This window comes from Zootoca vivipara, chromosome 8 (assembly GCF_963506605.1).
Source record: "Zootoca vivipara chromosome 8, rZooViv1.1, whole genome shotgun sequence".
Taxonomy (NCBI): Eukaryota; Metazoa; Chordata; class Lepidosauria; order Squamata; family Lacertidae; genus Zootoca; species Zootoca vivipara.
Window position 1 is genome coordinate 31,480,821 of NC_083283.1, and position 25,559 is coordinate 31,506,379.

The 25,559-nt window shown below is 41.6% G+C and overlaps 1 protein-coding gene across 5 annotated transcripts in view; it reads left to right on the plus strand.

The window, feature by feature from the left end:
• The window catches only part of STAU2 (staufen double-stranded RNA binding protein 2), a 144,700-nt gene that overhangs the window by 31,966 nt on the left and 87,175 nt on the right, over nucleotides 1–25,559 (plus strand). For all 5 annotated transcript variants that reach the window (XR_004693237.2, XM_035125953.2, XM_035125952.2 and 2 more), the window contains 5 exons: nucleotides 78–185; nucleotides 6,344–6,556; nucleotides 14,854–14,991; nucleotides 18,714–18,845; nucleotides 22,280–22,340. Coding sequence is in view for 4 of the 5 variants with exons in the window: in XM_035125953.2 (XP_034981844.1) it covers nucleotides 78–185; nucleotides 6,344–6,556; nucleotides 14,854–14,991; nucleotides 18,714–18,845; nucleotides 22,280–22,340 (652 nt within the window). In the remaining variant the exon portion in view is untranslated. The remainder of the gene's footprint in view (nucleotides 1–77; nucleotides 186–6,343; nucleotides 6,557–14,853; nucleotides 14,992–18,713; nucleotides 18,846–22,279; nucleotides 22,341–25,559) is intronic.

The window sequence follows — 25,559 nt, forward strand, 5'->3', positions numbered from 1 at the left end:
TTTGCATACACATTTTAGTGAATACGTGTCAGGGTTTTGTTTTGCTTTAATCAAAATTTCTTATTTTGCTTGACCAGAATGGAGAGCCAGGTAACGAAATGGAAGACGAAAAAGATGCAAACAAGTCAGAAATCAGTGTAGTATTTGAAATTGCACTGAAGCACAGCATGCCTGTCAGTTTTGAGGTAAGTTTGACATTGTATTCTGCTGGATATATAATATCTGGGAACGGGGGAGAGAGAAATTCCTCGGCCCTCCCTACAGGCATTTTGTCAAATATAGTGCTACTAAATACATGTTTATTGAACATGCCTACAAAAGAGAAAAATAATGGGTTGGAGCCATACTTGCCCTGACTAGAGTTCTGTTCAGAATAAGTTTATAGTGTTGGAAGGGAGGAAGAGGCTATTTGCACTAGCACCCCCCCTCCAGCTTCCTATGCCTTCCCTCAAAAAATCTACTCTGGAGGGTGGAAGAACATTTTGGACAGGGGAAGTTCTGAGAGCTGCAGAGGGATAGAGCCCTTCTGTTCTCAAATCCAACCCAAATGGCAAGTAATTTCTATTAATATTAAATTAAATATAATTAATGCATTCTATTCCCCCCAAGCTGCTATTTGCTCCATTCTAGAGAGTCCTTACTGTTAGTTTTTTGTTTCTACTTCTCCTCCTGCAGTACATACACCACTGAGCAGTTAAAATGTGCTTTGAACTCCTCTTAGTTTAAATCTTTATTTACATGCAGTCTGTTTGTTTCCTTTTGTGTGGGGGTAGAGATATGCTTTTGCCTGGTGCACCATGCTTTATTGATGAACTACAGTACAGTATTATATATATATTATAGTATTTAAGTAATATTTTCCTAGACATTGCTGTTTTTATACCTACAACAACTGTTTGAGGTGGGCATTGGCTGAGCTGGGCCAAATATACAGATACCTGCTTATTTTGTCTTCATAAGCAATAACTACATCCAATCTGTGACAGGAAGGTAGTGCTCCTGCCATGTGGTTGCCAAGAGGCTCTGGGTGTTTGACCCTTGGCTCAATTGAGAATGTTTCACATTGTCAAGCAGACAAGGAACAAGTGCTCTATGAGTTTTGTTTAAAAGTTAATTTTGCCAAGGTGTGTGTGGGTATCCAACTAATTGGTTCCATCAGCCTAAGGATCCAGAGAGTTGGAGGAAACCTAGAACAGATTTAGGGGCCTCATGGTGGAAGGAGAAGGGGGAAAGCTCCATTGCACAAGCAAAAATACTTGCTCAGATGGAACGAATATGTTAGATACTGAGAGACATGTCAAGGCTTACTTGGGAGTAGGTCCTATGGAGATCAGTGGGCTAGATACAGACTAAGTTGGTTTCATGTAGTACCCATTGAAACCAATGAGTTAATCATTGATTAATTTATGTCATGTTGTTTTCGGTGCAACTAACTTACCTATCCTAACCCCACATACCTGGCAGCAAACCCCATTGAATTAAATAGGATATAGATCTGAGTAGACATAGTTAGGGTTGTACTGTTACTCTGGATCCAAACCAATGTGATTTATTCTGAGGAAGCATTTTTCAGATCATGCAATACATCAGTCTTGTGAATTAAGTGTGCTGAAGTTACTAGGTGATAATAAAAAAGTAATAGTAGTAGCCTGTTGTGAGTTAGGGTCGACAGGGTTAGAGAGATCCATCCCTCCTGCTGCTGTCCACTGCATTTCTATGCTGGGCACAGATGTAGGTCTCCCCTTCTCTTGTAGCACACTTGGTTTCTATCCTAGGTATAGGCGAGAGACCAATATGCCATCCCTCATTGCTTGCATGGAATCCCATAAACTCACCTGCAGGGAGTTCCTTGTCATCTATGGCTACTTAACTACAAAGCTGTTATCAGTGTCAGATGGGGTACAGAGGGAATAGGGACACAAGATACAACAAGCAAGATGGGAAAGGCAAAAGAAGAAGCAGAGAAACTGTTTCTTTGCAGCAGGTTACTCAGCTACAGAAAGAGAGACAAATATTGCAGCCTGAAATGACCTGACTTCCTGGCATAGGCAATCCAGTTTTCAGCTCCTCACCCAGACCTGGCAGTTCCTTTGGCCTACATCCTCAGTCATGATGTTGAGCTGCACCACCCTTCTGGCTCTGGCGGCATGGAGCAGGATAGTGGCAAGGGTGGGGAAGCCCCAGCGGATGAAGGTGCACTTGCATGCACCACTGGCACCACCAACCCACTGCTTCCGTTGCCACTGCCTTCCACAGCCCATACTGATCTTGGCATGTGGCAGTGCTATCACAGCTGCAGGGGTGGTGCTATAGTGGTGCCTCACATCACAAACCACATCGAACAGAAATAGGGCCTACACTCCAGGCAATAACACACCACAAATTCAAATAGATGGTGCTGCTAGGTGTCCTTGGCACAGAGAGGGTAGAAGTCTGTTTGATCCCCACTAACTGAAGATGGAACAGCCTGGCATTCCTACCTATTCCCTTCTTATCCCTTCTCTACGACATGAGTTACCACTGCTCTCCTGGGCTCCTACTCTGTCCTTAAGAACACCAGATAAAGCTTTACAAAAGGCTCCCTTGAATATTTTGCTCTCTGCAACATTAGATGGTCTCAAGTTGTACCCTCTCTTTTGCATCAGCCTCCTGCGAATTCATGACAAAATTTAGTTGATAACTCAAAACAGTCACCTCTGAGGTAAAAATCTTGCAAAGAAAAGGTAGCATAATCACTGTCAGAATTTAGGTTTAACCCAGACCCTATATTTGGAAACAATGCAGTGATTCATTATTTTGTAATAGGCCACAGGATTTGATGTTTGTAATAGGATTTTAATTTAGGAACTGCTGGTATTATTTTGTACCAGGCATGCATTAAAGCTTTCAGATGTTTTTGTTCACATGATAGTTGCAAAGCAGCCCTCGTTTTCTTTGGGTTACAAAAACTGCAGACAACATCATATCATTGCTCTTATGTAAGCCAGCAAACAGTTAAAGATATTTTGTGCTTCGTGTAAACAACTTTTTTAAGACTTGCACAATATCTGGAGAATGGGTGGGGTGTGCAATGTAACTAGGAGCCAAGTTCTGCCCTCTGATGTCAGCAGCACTGCCTGAGGGCAAAATCTTGCCCTAAATATTTAGCCTAGAGGGATTACAGTGTTGCCTAATCCCATTCACTGTGCTTGATGAAGTGGAGTTAGGGTTTGTTATCTAACATCTTTTGGAAACATTGTAAAACACTTTAATGAGAGATGTGGTCTTGGAATAAAACACTAAAAGATCAAAGTTTTACCCTAGTCATATTCTCCAGCTGCCTATTGATGCTGTTCTTCTAAGAACATAAAAGGAGCCCTGCTGGATCAGACTAAAGGTTCAGCTAGTTCAGCATCCTGTTTCTCACAGTGGCCAACCACTTGCAGCAGGTCCTGAAGGCAATAGTCCTCCTCTCTTGCTACTCTCCAGCAACTGGTATTCACCATGAAGAAGAAGAAGAAAATTGATTCAGTTTATTACTCCACCCTTCCTCCTGTAGGATCCCAGGGGGGGCTGCCTCTGATTCTGGAGGCAGATTATAGCCAGCATGTCTAATAACCATTGATAGATCTATCCTTCAATAACTTGCCTAATCTCTTTTTAAAAGTTGTCAGAGCTGGTGGCCACATACTTGAGTTGCCATTCCTGCTGTTTCCAGCTCTCCAGTTAGTCATCATTCATGTGCCACACAGAGACACACAAAAGGGGGAGGAGGGGAACCAGGAGCATATTTCACTGGTACTTCAGTAACATAATGCTCAACTTGAAGAGGAAGGTACTGTGCGCAAGAAGCACAGTGTGTGCGCCCCGCAGCTGTTGCTTTGGAATGCGCCACATGCACTGATTTTGCAGGTTTGTATAGGTCTTGAGTAATGACATCAACACTCGCCCTACTCATTGGCTTGGTAACTGCATGAGCATCGTGGTGGAGCCCCCGAAGGAGGACTAGCATTTACTACCAGGGTGGACACGGTGGAGGGCCATTCCTTTTCAGTGCAAAACAAGACACATGGGACATATGTGCTCTAGTGCCGGAGTGAGACCTCACATTTGTCTAGGGAAATAAAATTTTAAAATAAGGAAGCATTGTGGAAATGACAGGTGAATGGTGTGAAGAAATGGAGCATCTTGTTTAATGTTTTTTTAAGGGAGAAGCAAGCATTCATTTGACATGTTTACATATCCTTTTGTCATATCCAAAAACAAACAACATATTTTATTTTTTTAACTATTTAAAATAGCACTTGGCCAGATGGGGAAGGTGGTGCGGGGGGGGGGGGGAGAAGAGTGTGTTACTTGTCACCAGTTATGTAACAAGCATTGTCCAGTAGTTCCCCAGGGCAATAACACAGCAGGTGATGCACATAGTCAACGGTGCTGGAATGCTTACGAGTAAAGCCTTAGTAGCAGTTTCTGGCTGACAACTACATTCAAAGTTCCATTTATAATTGTGAAACGCTGGTAATGTCGACAGATTCCGCACATTTCAAGTTGCAGCAGAAGCTTTATTTTACAACTAAATTTAATATTTCCAATGACTGTACTGTGTATATATTCACTTATGCTGTGGCATTGTTACTGCGGCATTCCCTTACCAATTGTGATATTTTGTCATTTATATAGGGGCCTAACACGGTGTGCTACATATCCAGTGGAACAACTCATTCTCTTTACAATGGAGTCTGGAGTAGGGCCTAAAAGCCAGTAAAGTGAGCATACTTAGCTTCTCCTACCGTTTTTCTGTTAGGCACCATGAGGGATGCTTCCCTCTAGACTGAAAATTCTGAGACCAACGTAATTCATACATGCACCCATCTTTGCTGTGAACAGTGGCCACCACCTTCCCTTTTCTGTACAAAGCAACTAATCAAAATCTAGTTTAATTTTTAATATAGTTTATTTATTTTTAAAATTCCCTATAGATGGAGTTAGCTATTGTCAGTGATATGAGTACCCATCCAAATCTGGAAATATATAGTCAAAGTACTTCCCTTTAGTTTGGCTTGTGGCCATTATAAGGAGTGGGGGGCAGAAACCCATGCACAGCCAGAGGTTACTCGAGTTCTCCATTGCAGCTATTGCTGAAGAGGCAAGTCACATTCTGTACTGCAATAAGTGATATCTCTTCAGCAGCAGGAGTGGCTTCCTGTGCCATGTGCATGCTTGTTCCACATATGTATATGGTGTCATGCAACAGGATTTGTACTTTGAACGGTTTTGCAAAAGCAAGGCAAAAATCTCAACATTACCACAATATGTAGATAATACTCAGGGTAGAACTACACATTACCTTGGAAAGCTCATGTTTGTTGATATGAGCGGAGAGGCATTTATAAGGGAGAATCAGTGGAAAGCCCACTGAGTATTTTTATTCTTCGCTGGTCTTTTATTACCATTTCAGAGTCTTTTAAAATGGCCAGGCACGGGTGCTGGACACGCATTGGCTTACCATCAAAAGACAAGTCTCTGAATCCACTCTGTGGCCCTCATAGCTCCCCTTTCAACATATCTTTGAACAAATTGTTTTCCAATTATAAGTCGCTTTGAGGCAGTTTCTGTAGTAAGCAATAGATAAATGCAATACTGTAAATAACAACAACTCGCATGTCCCAACTCGCATCATTTTATTCCATTGAACACACTGACTCTTAGAACTTTGCTTTTATGTTATCTCTGTTTCACACTCTCTTAACTATACATTGTCTTTCCAAAGCAAGTAAACGGTCTGAAAGGATAGTATAAGTAGTCGGTGATAAATTTTTCGCCAACATTTGCATATAACATCCATGTATTCAAAGCACTTCACATGCACTATCTAGTTGTAATCCACACAACAGCCCTGTACATTATGTCAGCCACATCATCCCTACCATCTCCACCATATTGCAGACAGAGAACTGAGGCCTAATGCCACCTATAGAATTCATTGGAAGAGGCAAGTTTGAACCCGGGACTTCCTGATTCATAGTTCAATCTCTTCGTCTCTATGTTGCACTGGCTCTCTCAGTAGAAGTCAGTGGGATTTACTGCCAAACGAGCTTATTGCGATCAGGTTTTTATGCAGATTGAATTCTTATAAAAAGTTATAATCTAAGAAAGGGGTTGTTTGGTTGGAATGAAAATCCACAGGGGGTAAAATTTTACTCTCTGACATAATATACTTTATCAGTCCTTTAACACACCTGGTTGTTAATCTATTCCTGCTCGCCGTATTTCCATACAAATAATTATAATAAGGACAAATTTATGTAATACAAGTGAATCCTATAATCATTTCATTTGCATGTCCTGTCTTGGCTGATAGGTAATAAAGGAAAGTGGGCCACCGCATATGAAGAGTTTTGTTACCCAAGTGTCAGTGGGAGAATTCTCTGCAGAAGGCGAAGGAAACAGCAAGAAACTGTCAAAGAAGCGAGCCGCAATAGGTGTCCTGCAAGAACTACGGAAACTTCCCCCTCTTCCTGTGATCGAAAAGCCAAAGCTTCATTTTAAAAAACGCCCCAGAACAATGTTAAAGGTAATGATGCATTCAAATAATAGAAGTTGCCAAACTTAATGCTTTCATTTGCCTTTTATGGTTTGCAACGTATGTAGTGCAATTTTTATTTTGCTCAGGAAGATACACCTTTGTTTTTTTTTAAAGTTGAGGATTACTTTTAGTCACTTCCACAGAACATTTTGCTGGTTTGCATATACATCTCATTCTGGATCCGACTTCTGCTTGCACATACAGTTCTGGAAATCCATGGTTAGAGATCAGTAGTATGGGGAGGAAAACGTCTGGGGGAAAGCATGTGACAAACAAAGGTTAAGCAACCCATTCCATTCTGCCCCTTCTCCATTACAAACAGCCCTTTGAAAGGCTGCCATGTATCTTACAGTTGGGCCCAGGAAACAACTATTTCTATACTAGAATATTTTGCCTTAAATTGCAAATAGTAATGCCAAATACATAATACTATATGATACAATATGATATTTTATGCTATAAACCCAGACATCATTACTGGGTTTTTAAACATTTGCTTTTCATTTAAGACAAACCTAATTATTGCAAATAGTAATAAAGTGACCTTTTGGTAAGCTAATAATTTGCCTTTCCCCCTTTTTATTCACTTTAAATAAAGATAAAGGACAGAACAGAGCTTTGTATTTCAAATGTTAGATAGCTGTTGTTAATAGGTGTGTTCCTTCCCAAGCATGTTTGTGCCACCAGACAGTCCTCATATAAAATCTATCCATCATTTGTTTTTGCTGCCTTTATGATATCCATTTCATGAGTAGCTTTGTTTGTGCTATTTTTGCCTTTATCGTGTTTTTTAAAAGATGTTCCAGTGCTGAGACAAAGTAGTCCAGCTGCATCCAGTTAGATTGTTATGGGCTCATAAAGTTTATAGACAAAGCTGAGCAATACTCCTTGGATCATAGCAAGAGCAAAATGCTCGTTGCAGCCTTGTCATCTGCCTGATACTGCTGCACCAATCTGGCTATGAAAACAGCACTTGAAAAGCTAATTTGGCGGGCTGGACCAGATGCTCGGTGGCAGGCCCAGACCCTGGAACCAAGGTCACCTGTGAACAGCTGCAGAGTGGTAGTGGGGCAGGGTTCAATTTTCAGTAAATTGACAGGTGGAAAAGGTGCTTAATTGTTCTCCTGCCAGCTGCTTTCCCTCCCAATAATGCCTTGCACCCTATTGCCTTATTATTTATAAATTTCCGCTATAAATTCCTTCCCACAAGGCACCCCGAAGCAATTTACACACTGTAACATATATAACGCATACACACACACACACACACACACACACACACACACTTAAAACAATTGCATATATAAGAAGGGTTTTTAAAAAAGGGTTATAAACACGAAATCAGTTTGAAACTGCCCATACATAAAATCAGTTCGAATCCAAGACAGATACCGTACCAGCTTGGATAACGTTTTTGAAGGTTTGTGGACAAAGGAACATCTTTAGCAGGCACCAAAAAGACTATGGAAAAGGTGCCAAAGTGCTAGCATCTTGGCCCAAGGGCTGCTACTACTATGCTTTTAAACCATTGGGGTGGAGCCTCAAAAGTACGTTCAGGACCTGGAATGATATATTAGACCAGGCATCCCCAAACTGCTGCCCTCCAGATGTTTTGGCCTACAACTCCCATGATCCCTAGCTAAGAGGACCAGTGGTCAGGGATGATGGGAATTTAAGTCCAAAACATCTGGAGGCCCGAAGTTTGAGGATATCTGTATTAGACATTGTTTGGATCTAGGATTCTGTAAGAACAAATTCCTTGAACCCAGTGATCTGTCCATGGTCCTGCAAGGCTTGATTCTGACTCTTGCTCCTGAACTTCAGACCTATATTGGCTGCCTGCTTACCTACTGGTGTCATCTGCCTGCCCTCCTCCTTGATCCTGGTTCTCACTATCTTCCCAGAGGTTTCCTTGGTTACCTAGCAGCAGGACAGTCTCAGTCTAAGAGAGACCTGCACATTGCTGAGCAATGAGCCAGACAGGCCCAGCGGAGAAGCCCACCACCTTGACACAGCCGTCGTCTGCTTGGGGGGGGGGGAGGAGAAGATCCAGAGTGAGAGGCTAGAGGAGAAGGGGAGCAATGGTCAGTTCCAGCAACATCGCCAGCTGAATAAGTTGAGCCTGAGTAACTCTGCTTTGTTGTTACTTTCTGTAAATAAAAGCTAATTGTATTTCATGCATCACGTTCTTCCTGCCCTGTGGATGACCTGTGTGTGCTTGACAGCACCTTGAAACAGGGAGAGGTCTTTCGTGTTACCTAGAACGTGATTTTTTTATTATAATTTTATTAAGATACCAAGGATTGAACCTCAGACCTTCTGTATGCAAAGCATGTGCCCTCCCTAAAAGGAGAAAATACTCATGGAACTGCAGGAGAACAATACATGTTTGTGTACTAAATGATGGGGGGGGCAGAAATCCAGGTGATCTTGAGTCAAATTAACTTTGATATATATTGATGAAATTTGTCAAAGTTAGCTCATTCATACAGTCTTGGAATCCAAGACTTTGTGTCTGAAGGAGGTGTAAACTTTTCTCTTCAGGATTTTTACATTAGTTAACCAAAGATTGCTCTTAGCAGTGAATCCAAAGAATCAAATTTCCATGGATTGAAAGCTGGATTTCTTTGCTCACACTTTAAAATAATCACTGCTTAGAAGTTGTGTGATATAACTCTTTGATTCTCAGGAATTTACTGCAGATCCAGGTCCTAGTTGCCTTATAATTATCATGTCCATAAGTACTTGTTGAATGGTTACCAACCCATCCATCAAAACTGTTTTTTCTGTTACAGGATACTAGTGTGCTTTCTAGTGGTGTAATGAAGCTTCTTTCTCAACCTCCTAAATTCCTGTGAGCTCAAGTTTCTTAAATGGAGTGTTTATTCATGGTGGCAGTGGATTTATTGCTTCTTCTAGGCTTCATGAGCTTCAGTCTAGAGGGGCTGGTCCTGATTTGTGTATTCATCCGAAATTCCTCCTGAAAGTGGGGCAAGGGCTAGAGTTAGACTTATCTGCATTAAATCTGATCAAACTCAGGTGTTGTACAAGTCAGCCATATGCCATCCCCTATATAATTTGTGAAACATTACCACTTCGGCTCAGCATCATAAAAACGATCTTTTTAGCTTCTCATCTCCATAAAAGATTTTGTAAGCATCCCTTCCCTACCTGATTTTATTTTATTGGGGTGGTTTTTGGTGGGTGGGTGGGGGGGTCAGGAGGAAAATAATTATGCAGTAAAGCAGTTAAAACTATTTCACCATGAATGATGTTTCCTTGCACCTTGTTAAGTTGCATGCAGCAATGCAAAGCAGGTGCTTTCAGAATTCAGATTCTTTTAGCACAGTTACCCAACTTACAAGCTCTAATTACTAAAGAAAATCACAAAGCTAAATTTGATGAAAGGCAGCCCAAGCAACAGCAAACAGTTAAATCTGGAGTGTTTGGCTATAAGCTGATTTAGTTTTACTGAAGCTGGTCAGCATCCATCTGTCTCAGGAGACAATGGAAGAGTGCCCCTTCAGGGGTGAAGCCAAACCATTGGAGAGTTAAGCTCCTGCAGTGGCTGTAGAGACCATTATGAGAGAGACATGTTTTGTTGCAGCTGTCACTATTGGAAGCGATTTACTGAAGCTATTAGAACAACTTATCCATAAATTTTGCTAAATGTATATCATTTATATTTACAGATGATAGCCCATTTCTGATAAATATACTCTATTAATGCAAGTATTGTTTGGACAATGAAGAATAAGACTTCAATATTTGAGGCCCTGGCCCTCAAAGAACAAGCTGACCTGAAGAAACTGAGGTGGTCAGGGAGGTTGTTCAACATGACCTTCAGGGATGTGATAGCAACATACCACTTCCAGGCTCTGAAGTCTCAGGGAAGAAGAATGTCACTCTGAGTAAGAGAGAAATTATCCTTTGGAACAGGCCTTTTCCTTGGGAAATGAGCAGGTTATTAACTCATGCCAAGGACATTCCTGTGAGACTTCTTGTTAGTGGACAGTTCATTCACTAGCAACACATATAGCTGTAACAAAATAAATTTCTTCTAGTAGCACCTTAGAGACCAACTAAGTTTGTCATTGGTATGAGCTTTTGTGTGCATGCACACTTCTTCAGATATATAGCTGTGTTTCTGATAAGCATGAAGGCAACCTGGTGACTTGCCTGCTTGGTGCAAGGGTTACAGATCTTACACGTTGCCTTGATGAGCTGGTAGATAGGGCTGGGGAGAGTTCAATGGTTGTGGTGCATGTTGGCTCCAAGGATGTGGGAAAATGTCATTTTTCTAGGAGAAAAAAATAGATGGCTATGTAGTAGGTTGAAAATCCAGGTCGTTCAAAATGACTTTCTCTGAAATGCTAGCCAGGGCCTGCAAGACAGGCAGAGCTGAGGAGTCTCAGGATATGAATGAGACAGTAGTATCAGGAGTGGATGTTTGGAGATGTTGGGCATTGGGGAACATTTTGGGATGATCCGGGCGTGTACAAAAAGGGATAGGCTTCATTTGAACTGGAATGGAAGTACACTGTTGGGACTTAAAATAAAAAAAAGGTGACAGAGCAGCTGGGGGAAAGCCGATAGGAGCAGAGAAGCATCCAGTTCTGGATAAGTCATCCAAAATCAAGTGTTTTTTATTGTTCAAATGGGAGATGGGTAGAACTGGGCAATGAAAGTGCAGTGGAATATTACAGCAATTCAAAGAAGCCAAAGAGCTGTAGAGTAAAATGTACTGTATGTGCCAGAGACATTTGGAGAAAGACATTGCATTCTAGATGCTTATGTGCGAATGCCAGAAGCTTCTGAGCCAAGATGGCTGAGCTGAAGTGAACATAGATATAGTGGGCATAACCTGGTGGAATGTAAGCAAACAACGGGACATCTTTATCTATGGATGCAAACTTTTTAGGATGATCAATGAATGGTGTTCTGGAAGTAGTGTCACACTGGACGTTGAATAGAGTCCAACAAGCTTGAAATCCCAAAAGGCACAGTCTGTGAGTGGCAATCCTGGGCCCCAAGGGTAATTTAGTAATGGTAACATACTATCATCCACCTGATCAAAATGCCCAGAGTTTTCTCCAGAGATGGAAAGTTAAACCAATGAGGCATTCTAAGGCAGACATGTTGTAGTAATGGAGGCTTCAGTTACTCTCACATGGACCAGGTACATGTGTGTTGCAGTCACGACAAAAAATAAGGCTATAAAAAGCTACTAGCCAGGATGACTGCACTCCCTCTATTGTCAAAGGTGATAGGCCTATGAATACTAGCTGCTGAGAATAACAAGTGGGGAGAGAGCTGCTTACGTGCTTCCCATAGGCATTTTGTTGGCCACTGGAAGAACAGGATGTTGGACTAGATGGGCCTTTGGTTAAATCTGGTAGGGTTCGTCTTATGTTCATATGAGGGGGTTCCCCCCCTTTATATAGTCCTTATCTAAATCCTAATGATATTTATGGTTTGCATATTGGTAAGGTAGCTCATATTTATTTAAGTAACTTGCACACTTTTGTAATGTGTGTGTGTGTGTGTGTGTGTGTGTGTTAGTGTTGTCATACAGTGGTTCCGCTCCTTCCTCCTGGGCCGTGTTCAGAAAGTGGTGGTGGGGGATGAGTGTTCGGACCCCTGGGCTCTCACTTGTGGGGTGCCTCAGGGTTCTGCCCTCTCCCCCATGCTTTTTAACATCTACATGCAGCCACTGGGAGAGATCATCAGGGGGTTTGGGCTGAGTGTTCATCAGTATGCGGATGATACCCAGCTCTATAATAATAATAATAATAATAATAATAATAATAATAATAATAATTTATTATTTATACCCCGCCCATCTGGCTGGGTTTCCCCAGCCACTCTGGGCGGCTTCCAACCGAGTATTTAAAAAGTACAGCATTAAACATTAAAAACTTCCCTAAACAGGGCCGCCTTCAGTTGTCTTCTAAAAGTGAAATAGTTACTTATTGCCTTCACATCTGCTGGGAGGGCGTTCCACAGGACGGGTGCCACTACCGAGAAGGCCCTCTGTCTGGTTCCCTGTAACCTCACTTCTCGCAATGAGGGAACCGCCAGAAGGCCCTCGGTGCTGGATCTCAGTGTCCGGGCTGAATGGTGGGGGTGGAAACGCTCTACCTCTCTTTCAAATCAGAACCAGTGAAGGCGGTGAAGGTCCTGTCTGGAGGCGGTTGGAGGATGGATGGCGGCTAACAGATTGAGGTTGAATCCTGACAAGACAGAAGTACTGTTTGTGGGAGACAGGAGGCGGGCAGGTGTGGAGGACTCCCTGGAGGACTCCCTGGTCCTGAATGGGGTAACTGTGCCCCTGAAGGACCAGGTGCGCAGCCTGGGAGTCATTCTGGACTCACAGCTGTCCATGGAGGCACAGGTCAATTCTGTCAATCAGCTCCATCTGGTACGCAGGCTGAGACCCTACCTGCCTGCAGACTGTCTCACCAGAGTGGTGCTTGGACTACTGCAATGCGCTCTACGTGGGGCTACCTTTGAAGGTGACCCAGAAACTACAACTAATCCAGAATGCGGCAGCTAGACTGGTGACTGGGAGCAGCCACCGAGACCACATAACACCTGTCTTGAAAGATCTACATTGGCTCCCAGTACGTTTCTGAGCACAGTTCAAAGTGTTGGTGCTGACCTTTAAAACCCTAAATGGCCTCGGTCCAGTATACCTGAAGGAGCGTCTCCACCCCATCTTTCTGCCCGGACACTGAGGTCCAGCGCTGAGGGCCTTCTGGCGCTTCCCCTTGTTGCGAGAAGCCAAGGTGCAGGGAACCAGGCAGAGGGCCTTCTCGGTGGTGGCACCCACCCTGTGGAACGCCCTCCCATCAGATGTCAAAGAGAAAAACAGCTACCAGATTTTTAGAAGACATCTGAAGGCGGCCCTGTTTAGGGAAGCTTTTAATGTTTAATAGATTATTTTATTTCATTTTTCTGTTGGAAGCCGCCCAGAGTGGCGGGGGAAACCCAGCCAGATGGGCGGGGTATAAATATATTATTATTATTATTATTATTATTATTATTATTATTATTATTATTAATACAGTTTATTGTTTAAAAGTGCAGTGACCTATAATCAAACATGTTACATTTTGAATTACCGACTCGCTTACATTTAACAACTTTAGCTTAGCTGTCTTGCAGAACACTGCTGAAGTCTGTATGCAAACTTCATTCATACCTCACTTATAAATTCTTCCTTACTATTGTGGCATAAGACCCAAATACATATGGCATTAGATAAATTATTTTGTGCCTTAATCTCGCTGCACATGTTACTGCCAGCGCACACTTCCACACTACCAGGTTTGATAGCTATCTGCTTCAAGCAAGCATTTACCTTACACTTAATTTATCATGGGGGATGCTTTATATAGGCTGTCTGGGGGTGGTGGGGCGAGTGTCAACCTATCTTTCGATCTTGTCTTGTTGTGTAATGTTAGAAAAGCTAATCTCTCTGACCTTTCTCCTTTCCTGTCTGTATAAGTGGTCCAGTAAAATTCACCAAGCTCACAGTATTGTTGCAAGGACTGAAACGGACAAAACCCTTCAGAAGGGTGGGTTCCCTAAGTAGTTTCTATATTCTGTATAAATTGGAATGATGTCTGAGGGGAAACTCAAGGAGCAAGAATGCATTGGTACAAATCTGGAAGGTTTTATTGAGTTTGGAAAGCTGAAATGAAAAATATTTTGGGAAAGGCACTCCACAGTTCTTTGTGCAATGTAAGGCAGAGGTTAGGCAACTTTTCTGTTTTGTTTTTTTAGTGAAAGGTGGTAGGATCAGAGAAGACATCTATTCAGGCACCCCAGGCCTCAAACTCTAGAGCAAGAGAGAACCAGAAAGTCCCTGAAACATTGTGCTGTGCAAACCATCAAACCTTGATTTCTAAAACTGGCTTGTTTAGACAAACAATAGCTAATGCTGACCACAGTTTCCGGTTTGAATGAAAAAGGAAGCTGCCATTAACAGGAAATGAAAGCAAAAACTTCTGAACTCCTCCTTGGAGTATGCATATGAGAATGTTTTGGTTGTTTGAAAAAAGTTACTATACAGCTATAGTTTATTGTGCATAAGGAGGATGGGTGGATGCCACTTTTATGGCTATGTTTTCATATGATGACATCCCTGGAGATGTGTTCAGGAGTTCTCAACGGATGTAAACTGTTGGAAGTGGAATTGGTGAGAACCCACCTTAGCAAAGGAACATCCTTTATAACTGTCTTCATGATAGCCTGTTTCATTTCTTCCTCTCTCTTTTTAGACTGGACCAGAATATGGTCAGGGAATGAACCCCATTAGCCGTCTGGCTCAGATTCAACAAGCCAAAAGGGAAAAGGAACCAGAGTATCTTCTTATTTCAGAAAGGGGAATGCCTCGACGCCGAGAGTTTGTTATGCAGGTGCCTCAAATTGTGTTCAGATTGGTGCTTTTTGCTCTACTTATTTTACTCTGACAAAATGAGAAGAAGAAAAAAGATTAACACAAGTATAATATTTCAAATGTTTTAAATGATCATTTAAAACTTCTTTTGTCATTCTCTGTTCAACTTTTCTTGCTATAGAAGTAAGCTAATGAGAGGAACAGTGCTGTCCTTTCTTTCTTTCTTTCTTTCTTTCTTTCTTTCTTTCTTTCTTTCTTTCTTTCTTTCTTTCTTTCTTTCTTTCTTTCTGTGTGTTTAACTAGCTATCCCTGCCAAAAGGATGCATTTTTTTACACACAAACCTACATGTAAAATATACATCAGTGCAAGTATCCAAACGTTTCCAAATGTTTGAAACCACTGGTTACCAGATTTTGGGGGCCCATGGGCACATATGGAATTCTGAGAATGTGGTGTGGGGCATCACTCACAAAATGGTTGCCCCCGGGGTGTGACATAGCATAAATGGCTGCCACATCTAAAAGAGCAGAAAGATGCAGAACCACAAATTGTGCATATATGGAAAGCTTTAATAAAACAATGTTGGAAACATAAACAGCCAAACATGTTCCAAGAATCTCTGTTTCCAAACATTGTTAAGTCTGGTCTGTTGTGTTGCCTGTTGCTGGTGACATGTTGCAAATTAGAAGAAATACATACATAAACATTCCTGAATTCAGTTGTTGCATTAATATACATGTTTAGTCACAAGTAAAAAGATGCATCCAGTGCTTGCTGGATAGTAATCATACTCTTGCTATTATTTGCTTAAAAAGACTCCCAGAATGGCAGAACAGATCATTAAAACAAAGCCGGTTCAGACTTACATTCTGACAAGACTGGGCACAAAAGGATAATGGATTTGGATGGAGGAGGAAATAAGCAAATGCATGTACAAGTTCTTCATTATAAAAATATTGAACTCGGAATGGGAAAGAACAGCTCACTAGAGACAACTCACCAGAGAAGTGGTAGAAAACACTGCACAAGACTAGTGTGATGATTGAGGCTGAACATTATCTGCAATGTACAGAAAAGACTCATCAAGCAGTTTATTGTTTCAAGTCCAGGGAAAAGTGAATCAGTCAATAAAGCTAAAAAAAAAACAACTCACAACAATCATAAAATTGACAGCATACCCTAAACAATCTCAAAACTTCAAGAGTTGTAGAACTGAGAGAGATCTCTGTCTAATAACTTGTAGAGCAGGTGTGGAGAACCTCCAATATCTCCCCCCCCCCGCCAGTTTGGCCCCTGAGGTCATTTCCCCCAAATCATACCCACCTGTCACACCAGCCGACTTCACCATGGCTTAATCCTGCATTGATTATGTGCCTCGTTCCCAGTGGGAAACACAGTTGCCAAGGCAGGAAGATTTCAAACCCACTCATCATTTGATGAGGTGGGGTTAAAGCCCCTTGCAAAAGAGCTCTTTGAAGCAGCACTTCTTTAATAAGGCGGGGAGAGGAGAAAGGAGCCTGCACTGTATAATGCAAGTTTCTTTGTTCTCTCCCCACTTCCCACCAACATGCTTACTTAAAGGAGACGCGTGGAGCTACTTCAAAGGGCACTTTTGCAAAGGGCTTTAAGACAGCCCTTCTACTTCCATTTGATCCTCCATTTACAAGCATCCCCATCCCCTCCTCCAACATCAGGGATGGCAAGGAGAAGTGTGGGAAGGCTCGCAAAGCATAGGTCTGGCGGCGCTCTTTGGACTTCGGTTCCCATGCTTGGGAATCCCACTCATAAGCGATTTTACAGGTGGGCAGGGCAACCCACAACAATGTGACGTCAATATAAGGATCTAGCGTCTGGAGCCAAAAAGGTTCCCCGCCCTTTTGTATAGCTAAAACCGGTCAGATGATTTTTTGCAGGGGGAGGGGGGAGGGCTGTGATGAAAATCGCCTTGGCTTATCATATAAGCCACCATTACTGGGCAGCAAAGGATGGGTGCAAGTCCAGCTCTCATCTTTCTCCAGTGCTGACTGCAGTTGGGAGAGGGGCATCCCTAGCCTTAATCAATCTAGAATATAGGAGCAAAAGGAGGAAAGCTGTTTATCTGTCTGTCCCAATTGCAGTCTCTCTCTCTCTCTCTCTCTCTCTCTCTCTCTCTCTCTCTCTCTCTCTCTCTCTCTCACACACACACACACACACACACACACACACACCCCTCTAATACCCTTCTATCTGGTCATGAAAAAGAGAAAGGATGTTGGACAATGACAATTTTATAGACATATTACACATTATGCCTTCTCTTTGAAGGGACATTAGTTAGAATACACTCCCATCAAAGATTTGCATTTTCAGGTCTTGCTGATTTCAATGTGAGAATTAAGCTTGTGTTTGAAACGCCTATTAAACGCAACGAAGCTGTTTGACTGTAGTTTGATCCTGCCTGTTTCTTTTAGTTGAGATGTTTCTACTGGTTGTAAATAAACTTTGTAACCTAAGACACATGATATTGTTTTTGAAATTTTCATGCTAAAATCATATCATATTAGACAGAGACAGAGTCCCAGAAGATTTATTATGGCCTTCACAAACTTATCAAAGTAAATTGTCTTTTGTATAAAGTGCCTAAACCATGTTTTCATTTGTTCTAATTGAATGTGGAAATAAAGTATCTAGAGATAATATGTTCATTTTTATCTGTCACACAAAGAGCAAGTTTAGATGTGATGAAATGGATCCAATTACTTATGCTGACCGTTAGATAAACAGAAGAAAACCTCTGATGACATTAGTTGGTGTTCTGTTCCCAAAGTTAATTTCAGCAAGCTTTTTCTTTGTAGTCAGACCTTTAATCCTTGATAGAGGTTACAATAATACCTAAACCAGCTTTACAGGTCTGAGAAAGAACAGTTCATGCATCATTAATTTTCACTTCATTGTAGTTTTCTAATTTTATTTTATTTTATTTTTAAAACCAAAACATTTCATTTGTAGCATAATTATACATCTCTATTCAGGAATAAACCCCTTTATGTTCAGTGGGACTTTTTCCCAGATAAGTGTCTATTGGATTGCAGCCTTAATCACAATTCACTTTCTTTAGAACTTCCTACGGTACCTGCACAGGTCTGACAAAGCCTGAGCCTCAGCATATTTCAGAAACACTGCAAAACGTTTGCAGTGAAATAAATATTTAGTTGCGAGGAATATACAGAGTGCTTTTAATGATTTGATTGATAGCAGATTTTGTTTTGTTTCGTTAATACATAATTTATATCCTGTTATTTCCTTCAACTAAGCAGAAAGTGTACAGGATTGCATTTGTAGTGTTTTGAGGAAATACTTACTTTCTACAAAATAAAAATCTGTACAATGCAGCTCAAATCCAAAATTCTGAAATTATGTAACTGTGATCAAACACATTTCCCAAGAAATAAGCTTTCAAATTGTACAGGTATACAGTACATTTCCTCTCATTTTATCCTCATAGCAACCCTATGAAATATGCTAGGTTGAGAGAAAGTGACTCCTGAAAGTCACCAGTTAGTTTTGTGACTAAGAATTTGAACTCAGATTTCTCTTGATTCACAAGTTCAGTAGAAAAGTACTATAAGAACTTCAAATACATGTTTGTCTCTAAGACACTCGCAAACTTCAGAAGTGCTTCTGTGCATAAGTATATTATTACTCTTACTTTCCAAGAACAATGTTATAATGATTAATACTTTTTTGTTCTGTTTTACTAGGTTAAGGTAGGAAACGAGATTACAACAGGTACAGGCCCAAACAAGAAGATAGCAAAAAGAAATGCAGCTGAAGCGATCTTGCTACAGCTTGGCTATAAAGCCTCATCTTCACTTCAAGAACAGATGGAAAAGGTAAGAATGATACCTGATACAGGAGAGGGATATCTTCACGCTCCCTCAACACATAGTTCTTTTAAGATCTTAGGGATGGGGAACCTGTGGCCCTCCAGATGTTGTTGGACTCCACCTCCCCAGCTGGCATGGGAGTCAGGCATGCTGAGAGTTGTAGTCCAGCAATATCTGGAAGGCCACAGGTTCCCATCCCTGTCCTAAGACTTTAAATATATCCAGTCTCATTGCTGTGAGTAGATGTGTTCCCAGTTTGCTGTACCTAGATTTAGCTTTCTGTTGCAGTGATTCGTAAGAGACAGCATCAAAAGAAAAACTCCAAAAGCAAATAAAAGAGGTAGGATCTCAATAAGGGTTTTTAAAAAAGTTAACCACATGACATGTAGTTTAGTCATTTAGTCGTGTCCGATTCTTCGTGACCCCATGGACCGGAACACGCCAGGCACTCCTGTCTTCCACTGCCTCCCGCAGTTTGGCCAAACTCATGTTGGTAGCTTCGAGAACACTGTCCAGCCATCTCACCCTCTGTCGTCCCCTTCTCCTTGTGCCCTCCATCTTTCCCAACTTCAGGGTCTTTTCTAGGGCGTCTTTTCTTCTCATGAGGTGGCCAAAGTATTGGCTTTGTATCAGCTTCAGGATCTATCCTTCCAGTGAGCACCTTCAGAATGGATAGGTTTGATCTTCTTGCAATCCATGGGACTCCAGCACCATAATTCAAAACCATCAATTCTTTGGCTATCAGCCTTTTTTATGGTCCAGCTCTCACTTCCATACATCACTACTCCTTCATGGATCACTGCCTTCTCGTGGCGACGGGGCTTGAATAACTCAGAGAAGCTATGAGCTATGCTGTGCAGGGCCACCCAAGATGGACAGGTCATAGTGGAGAGTTTTGACTAAACGTGATCCATCTGGAGCAGGAACCAGCAAGCCACTCCAGTATCCCTGCCAAGAAAACTCCATGGACAAATACAACCACATGACATAGTCCTTGTAAAATACTCAATAGAGCAGAGCTTTCCAAACTGTGTGTCGTGTCACATTACTGTGTTGTCAGCTGAAGTGTGTTGGGGTGTCACGCAAACTCACCCCGTGCTCCACCCAAGGCTGGAAAGCGATTTGCTTAACCTTCGGTTTGCTAGTAAAACTGAATTATTGTGTTTGCAAAAATGATTCAGGTCTAAAAAGTGTCACCAACATGAAAAAATTGGAAAGCTCTGCATTAGAGTGAAGAGTCAATTAGGTGTCTTCTGTGGAGAAACCCTGGGACTCTGAAGAACCTTAGGATAAGTAGATTGAGGGTGGAAGCTCTCACCATCATTTTGATGCCTTGCCTCTCTTGGTTTTTCATGCTTCCTGGCAAGGGGAGATGCTTCTTCACCTGATGTCAGTTGTTTGACAGGTTGGCAGCCCTACCCACCTGTCAAAATGGCCTGTGCAGCCTGGGGATCTTAGTACCTGACCACTAACTGGAAATGTTTTCTTTCCCGTGGCCTGAAAGCAGGTTCCAGACGTAACTGTGATAAATTGAACCTGGGATCTTCTGCATGAAAAGTGTGTGCTCTACCACAGAGTACAACCCTTTCCCCATGCAATGCCCGCATCCATCTGAATCCTTATTCCAAGCGCATTCACACATGGTTCTGAACTGAAACCTTTTCATAGTGTAATATATGGGATTTTGCCAAGAGCTGCTACTGAAGGATAATAAAACTAGTTCTCAAACATCTTGTGCTAGATCAAATTGTGATATAGATCAAATTTGTGTTATAGTAACAAAATGAGTTCCTTTCAAGTAGAGCTGTTACCTTGTTAAAGAATTAACAATTGATTAAGCAATTCATTACATTTGCATATGGAAATTTCATATGAGTAAAAATATTTTTTTCTAAAGAAACGAACCTATTATTGTTTTCAGACAGTGCATGCATACTTCCTGGCAGGCATCACAGTAGAAAAGCATTCATTGCAATTTGAGAGACAAGGGGTAACACCTCTTAAGATGGTGCTTACCATGTGTGGTTCTTATAAACATTTGTATTAAATGCTGTCCAGTTTAATCATGGACACCTTTTTGATCAACTGAAAGCTTTTAAAGAAATTTATCTAACCAAGAAAATCTACAGTGTTTGGGGTTTCTTAGATTAAGGGGGAAACGGCCATTAAGAGGAGACATGAAAATCTTGCGTGGCATTGAATAAGTGGATACAGAATATATATTTTTCTCCTTCTGGGAGAAAAACTGGGAGCCATCCAATGAAACAGATTGACAGGAAATTCCAGAGAGTGCGTAATTAAATTATGGAATTTGTGGTAGCAACATGTGGTGATGGTCCCTAGCTTAGATGAATTTAGAAGGGGATTCAACAAACACGTGGAAGAAAAACCAGTCACTGGCTCCTAGTCATGATGACTGTATTATCAGCTTCAGATTTAGAAGCAGCATGGGCACCCATGACTATTTGTTGCAATGGAACAATGTTGCTGAGTATCTGTTCCCAGGGCGTATGGGGTGTTTGGAGAGGGGGTAGTATCTCTGGTGGGAGACACATCGTGCTCCTTCTGGAGTAGTTTGCCCAAGTTGTCGGCACTCAGCTCCCACCTGTGGCTCCCAGAAGTTGTCAGTATGAAATAGCAGCCACATCATGGTGAGTTAGGGACTTCCCCTGCATGAGACGACAGGCTTGGGCAGATTGAATCAACGAGATGAATTAGGTTCAAGAAGTCAAGAAGCTGGTTTCTGCCTGTGTTGTAGAGGGAAGTGAGGGGCAGGTGATGCTCATCAACCTGGGAAGGTAACCCATGTAGAAGGAAAACTCTGATCTTAACCTCCACTGCCTTGAGGCGAAGAAAAGCCTAAGGCGTAAACCCTGTACAAATCCAGAGTGGAGTCCCTAATACAGTTGGATGGCACCTTGTATGCCTCCTTCTGGCAAGTCCTGCAGCCCAGATGGTGCCAGATGTATTGCTCTGCTTTCTTTTGGACCACATCAGCGAGGCCGAGAGGCGGGTCTTGTCATCTGTGCATCCCAGGACCTCAATACACACTGCCCAGGCTTGGCCCCAGGGAGGTCACTTCTGTGCTAATGCAGAGGTTTGACTTCAGACCCGGAGGCACACCCTATTGTCTCTTGAGACAGATGGATGCTAACAACATCCTGTTGCTGGATGGCAAAAACAGGAGACAGTTTCATGTTGTATTTGTGGGCTTCTCAGAGACATCTGTTGGCCATTGTGGAAAATAGGGTGCTGCAGAAGATGGATATTTGGTTTAATCCAGCAGGACTCTACTGATTTTCTTATCGATAAAACAGTGCAGCAGAACTTTCTAAACATCCTACCACTGCTAACAAATTTCTATGTATCCCGAAATGTTATTTCACAGTATTTCTGCTTTATATAATGCAGTCATTTTTGTTCTTGTTTATCTTTGTCAGCCAGGTGACATCAAGGGGTGGAATGGCCAAAATGTTGAATATCCTGAATCAGCAAATAATGGTAAGTGACATTTCTATATTCATTGATTTTTAATATTCTCTCACCTTCTGCTCTGCTTTAAACTACCATTTTAAAATTATTATAGATAATGTTAGTTTATCCAGGACATTTTTTTCTGGTACAGTATATGTCTTTTTATATGTTTATAGTCTTGTGAAGAAAGATGGTAGCCTATGTTTTGCTTGTCAAATGGTACATCACAATATTTTTCTTTCTATTTTGCAATGTGTGTGTTGCCTAATACTTGATTAATTCCTCCCCTCCCACTTTTTAGTCTTTGGCTAGCAACCTGAACATGAGATTATGATTGAAGGGTAAAAGACTGGAACAAAATTTCAGATATTGTAGAGATATCAGTTATGCTTGTTCCATAAGGTCAGTTTTGTTGTTGTTTTTATGTTGTCCTTCTGCTCTTGATGGTAGGCATCTGAGAAGTGGAAATCTATAAAGGCTTGACTTCTAAAGATTTCCAGAGCATATGTAAAACCATAGAGGCCATTAATGAAGTTCTCTTGCCAAAGGTAGTGTGAGTAGACCTAATCATCCAATTGAGTCTAAGAACCCTAATGGCTCTGGTTCTTGACTTGGGAAAATGTCGTGAAGCACTTGAAATTTCTCCCCAATGCATTCATTTTGAGATACACAAATTTTAAATGATTCAGTAGTAGAGGCCATCATGGTTTTTAGACAGGTGATCTTTAGCAAGGGTAGGCAACCTAAGGCCCGTGGGCCGGATGCGCCCCAGTAGCCTTCTCAATCCGGCCCGCGGACGGTCTGGGAATCAGCGTGTTTTTACATGAGTAGAATGGGCCCTTTAATTTAAAATGCATCTATGTGGGTCATAGGAATTCGTTCATTTTTTCCTTCAAAATATAGTCCGGCCCACCACATGGTCTGAGGGATGGTGGACCGGCCCACGGCTGAAAAAGGTTGCTAACTCCTGATCTTTGGTCCTGTGGAAAAACATGGCTTGAACTAAAATTTGGGTGAACAGATAGATATTGAACGTTCTTAGGGCAAATCCACGTCATAAAGCACCCTCAATGCATGTTTAAAGCATGTGACTTCTCCCCAAGAATCCGGGGAACTCTGGTTTGTTAAGGGTGCAGAGAATTGTAGCTCTGAAACTACAGTTCCCAGGTATCTGCCCCTAGTCCACCTGCTACCTCCAAGAGTGTTACTCTGTCCTCAAACTTGCCATACTTTTCTTCTAATCTTATAATGAAGCTTCTTCCGGCTTCTCTCAAATTCCTCTCATCATTGTTTCTCCTTCTGCTTGCCTTTCCTCATTTTTGTGGTTCCCTTTGGCCCTCCTGAACATTTACTGCTTCACACATTTGATCCAGCTGTCTTTCCTGATGTACATCACTGACAACTTCTGAGACACTGGCAAAGAAGTAAAAACAAAAACCCCAACTCTAAAATGTACCTTGGAAATTTATGTTTCTCATCCAGTTCATCTTGTGTTAATATTAGCTGAAAGGACTATACAGTAGTTAGTTTCTGATATAAGAGTTCCTGATATACCTGAGCCCCACCCATCTCAAAACAGGACACCGGGTAATCCAGTTGAAGCTGGCTTTATGGGTGTGAAAGACCAGTTTTAATGGATCTGGAGAATATAGATTAGTACATGTCTGTGCAGATTAAGGCCAGGCTTGTGTGTATGTGTAACAGCTGCTTCTTAAGCAGAATTCATCCCATTTCATCCCATTACATTTTACATTTTAACATGCTTAGTTTGTTCATGTCAATATTGAATTTAAATATTGGCTAAATAAACCATCTATGGCCTTTAAAACTGGGGTGGTGGTGGTGGTGTTTTTGCCTGTTGCTATGTTAGGCATTTTCACATTTTGATATTATAAACTCCCCTGTGGTCCTCGGATGACGGGCGGTAGAGGAATTTAATAAATAAAATAAATAAAAATGATTAATATGCTTATATAACATCTAACAATATTTTAATAGCACTGTATATTTTTCACCATTTACTGTATACAGTAGATCAGAACACTTGTCAAAGCATAATTTTGTTGAAATGTAGGTGATGGGTGGTTAGATAGATTTAACCCCACAAAAGCTAATTGCAATATCTAGAGTGACTGTTGGGTATTGAGAGTGTTGTGATTGGTGCCAGAACTCCAAGAAGGCCTTTTCTGCAAGGAACCAAGAAAAAAAATGACTATGCCATAGAATGTATCTGTCGGCCATAGAAAAGATGGATGCCCAAGGTGGAACTACATCCTACCTCAGGGGAAAACAGTGGTGTCTCTCAGGAACGAGTGTATTTGCCAAATAATGAACGTGAAGGGGGCATTTTCAAGGGTTGATTGGTAGGAAATAGTGGGGTGGTTGACACACACACACCCCTAAGCGCCGATTCTCCTTAGCAACTACTCCCTTACCCCACAAGTATTTTTCCCTACTGGCTGACATTATTTCTTGGAATCAAACTGTAACAAAACGTGGCTGAAAGGGAGGGATTGTGTGTGCTGAAGAAAGGGAGGATTAAGCAACCCCCCATCTACTCATACATATCCTCACAGGTGCACCTTAGTGCTATGAATCAAACACAAGTTGGGAATCCCATGTTTGCCTCATACTATGAAGACCTACTCTCAGGGAACCTAGGATCTGTATCCCTTTAGGCATTCTATGCTGATAATAAAGACTCCCTGAGAGAGTGTGTGTCTGAATCTGTAGCTTTTAGGATCCCTAGCTTTTAGTCAATCCAAACAAAAGCACTTACGGCATTTATAAAAAACAAACATGCATGACACTCTTCTTGGGTGTTGGTCTAACCACAGAGTTTAGACTGGCTGGAACAACCAGTCTGTCACAATAAGAGAAGCTTGGAACTCTGGGCTTGTACCTGTCAGTCCCCTACTGCATTCTTGCAGAAGTTTTACATGAAATTTCCAACTGAAGTGAGTCCAGGTTCAGTGCCTCCAACTCCGACACCGTTTTTTTTCCTGGCCCTGCTCCTGTGCCCTTATCACAAAAAATTAAACAGGTTAAGCTTCCAAACAGTTTACTCTCAAAGAAATTGCTTTAGTAGTATAATATGTAGGAAGGTAAAATGGTCCTCAGAATATCTTTTAAGGACCTTTAGTTCCAATGACCTGTTTGGGTAGGTCAGCCAAAATTATACATGTTTTGTATTGCAAGGGCTTCAGTAGAGTAAAGCCCATCTGCAAGAAGTATCAGTCATCCATG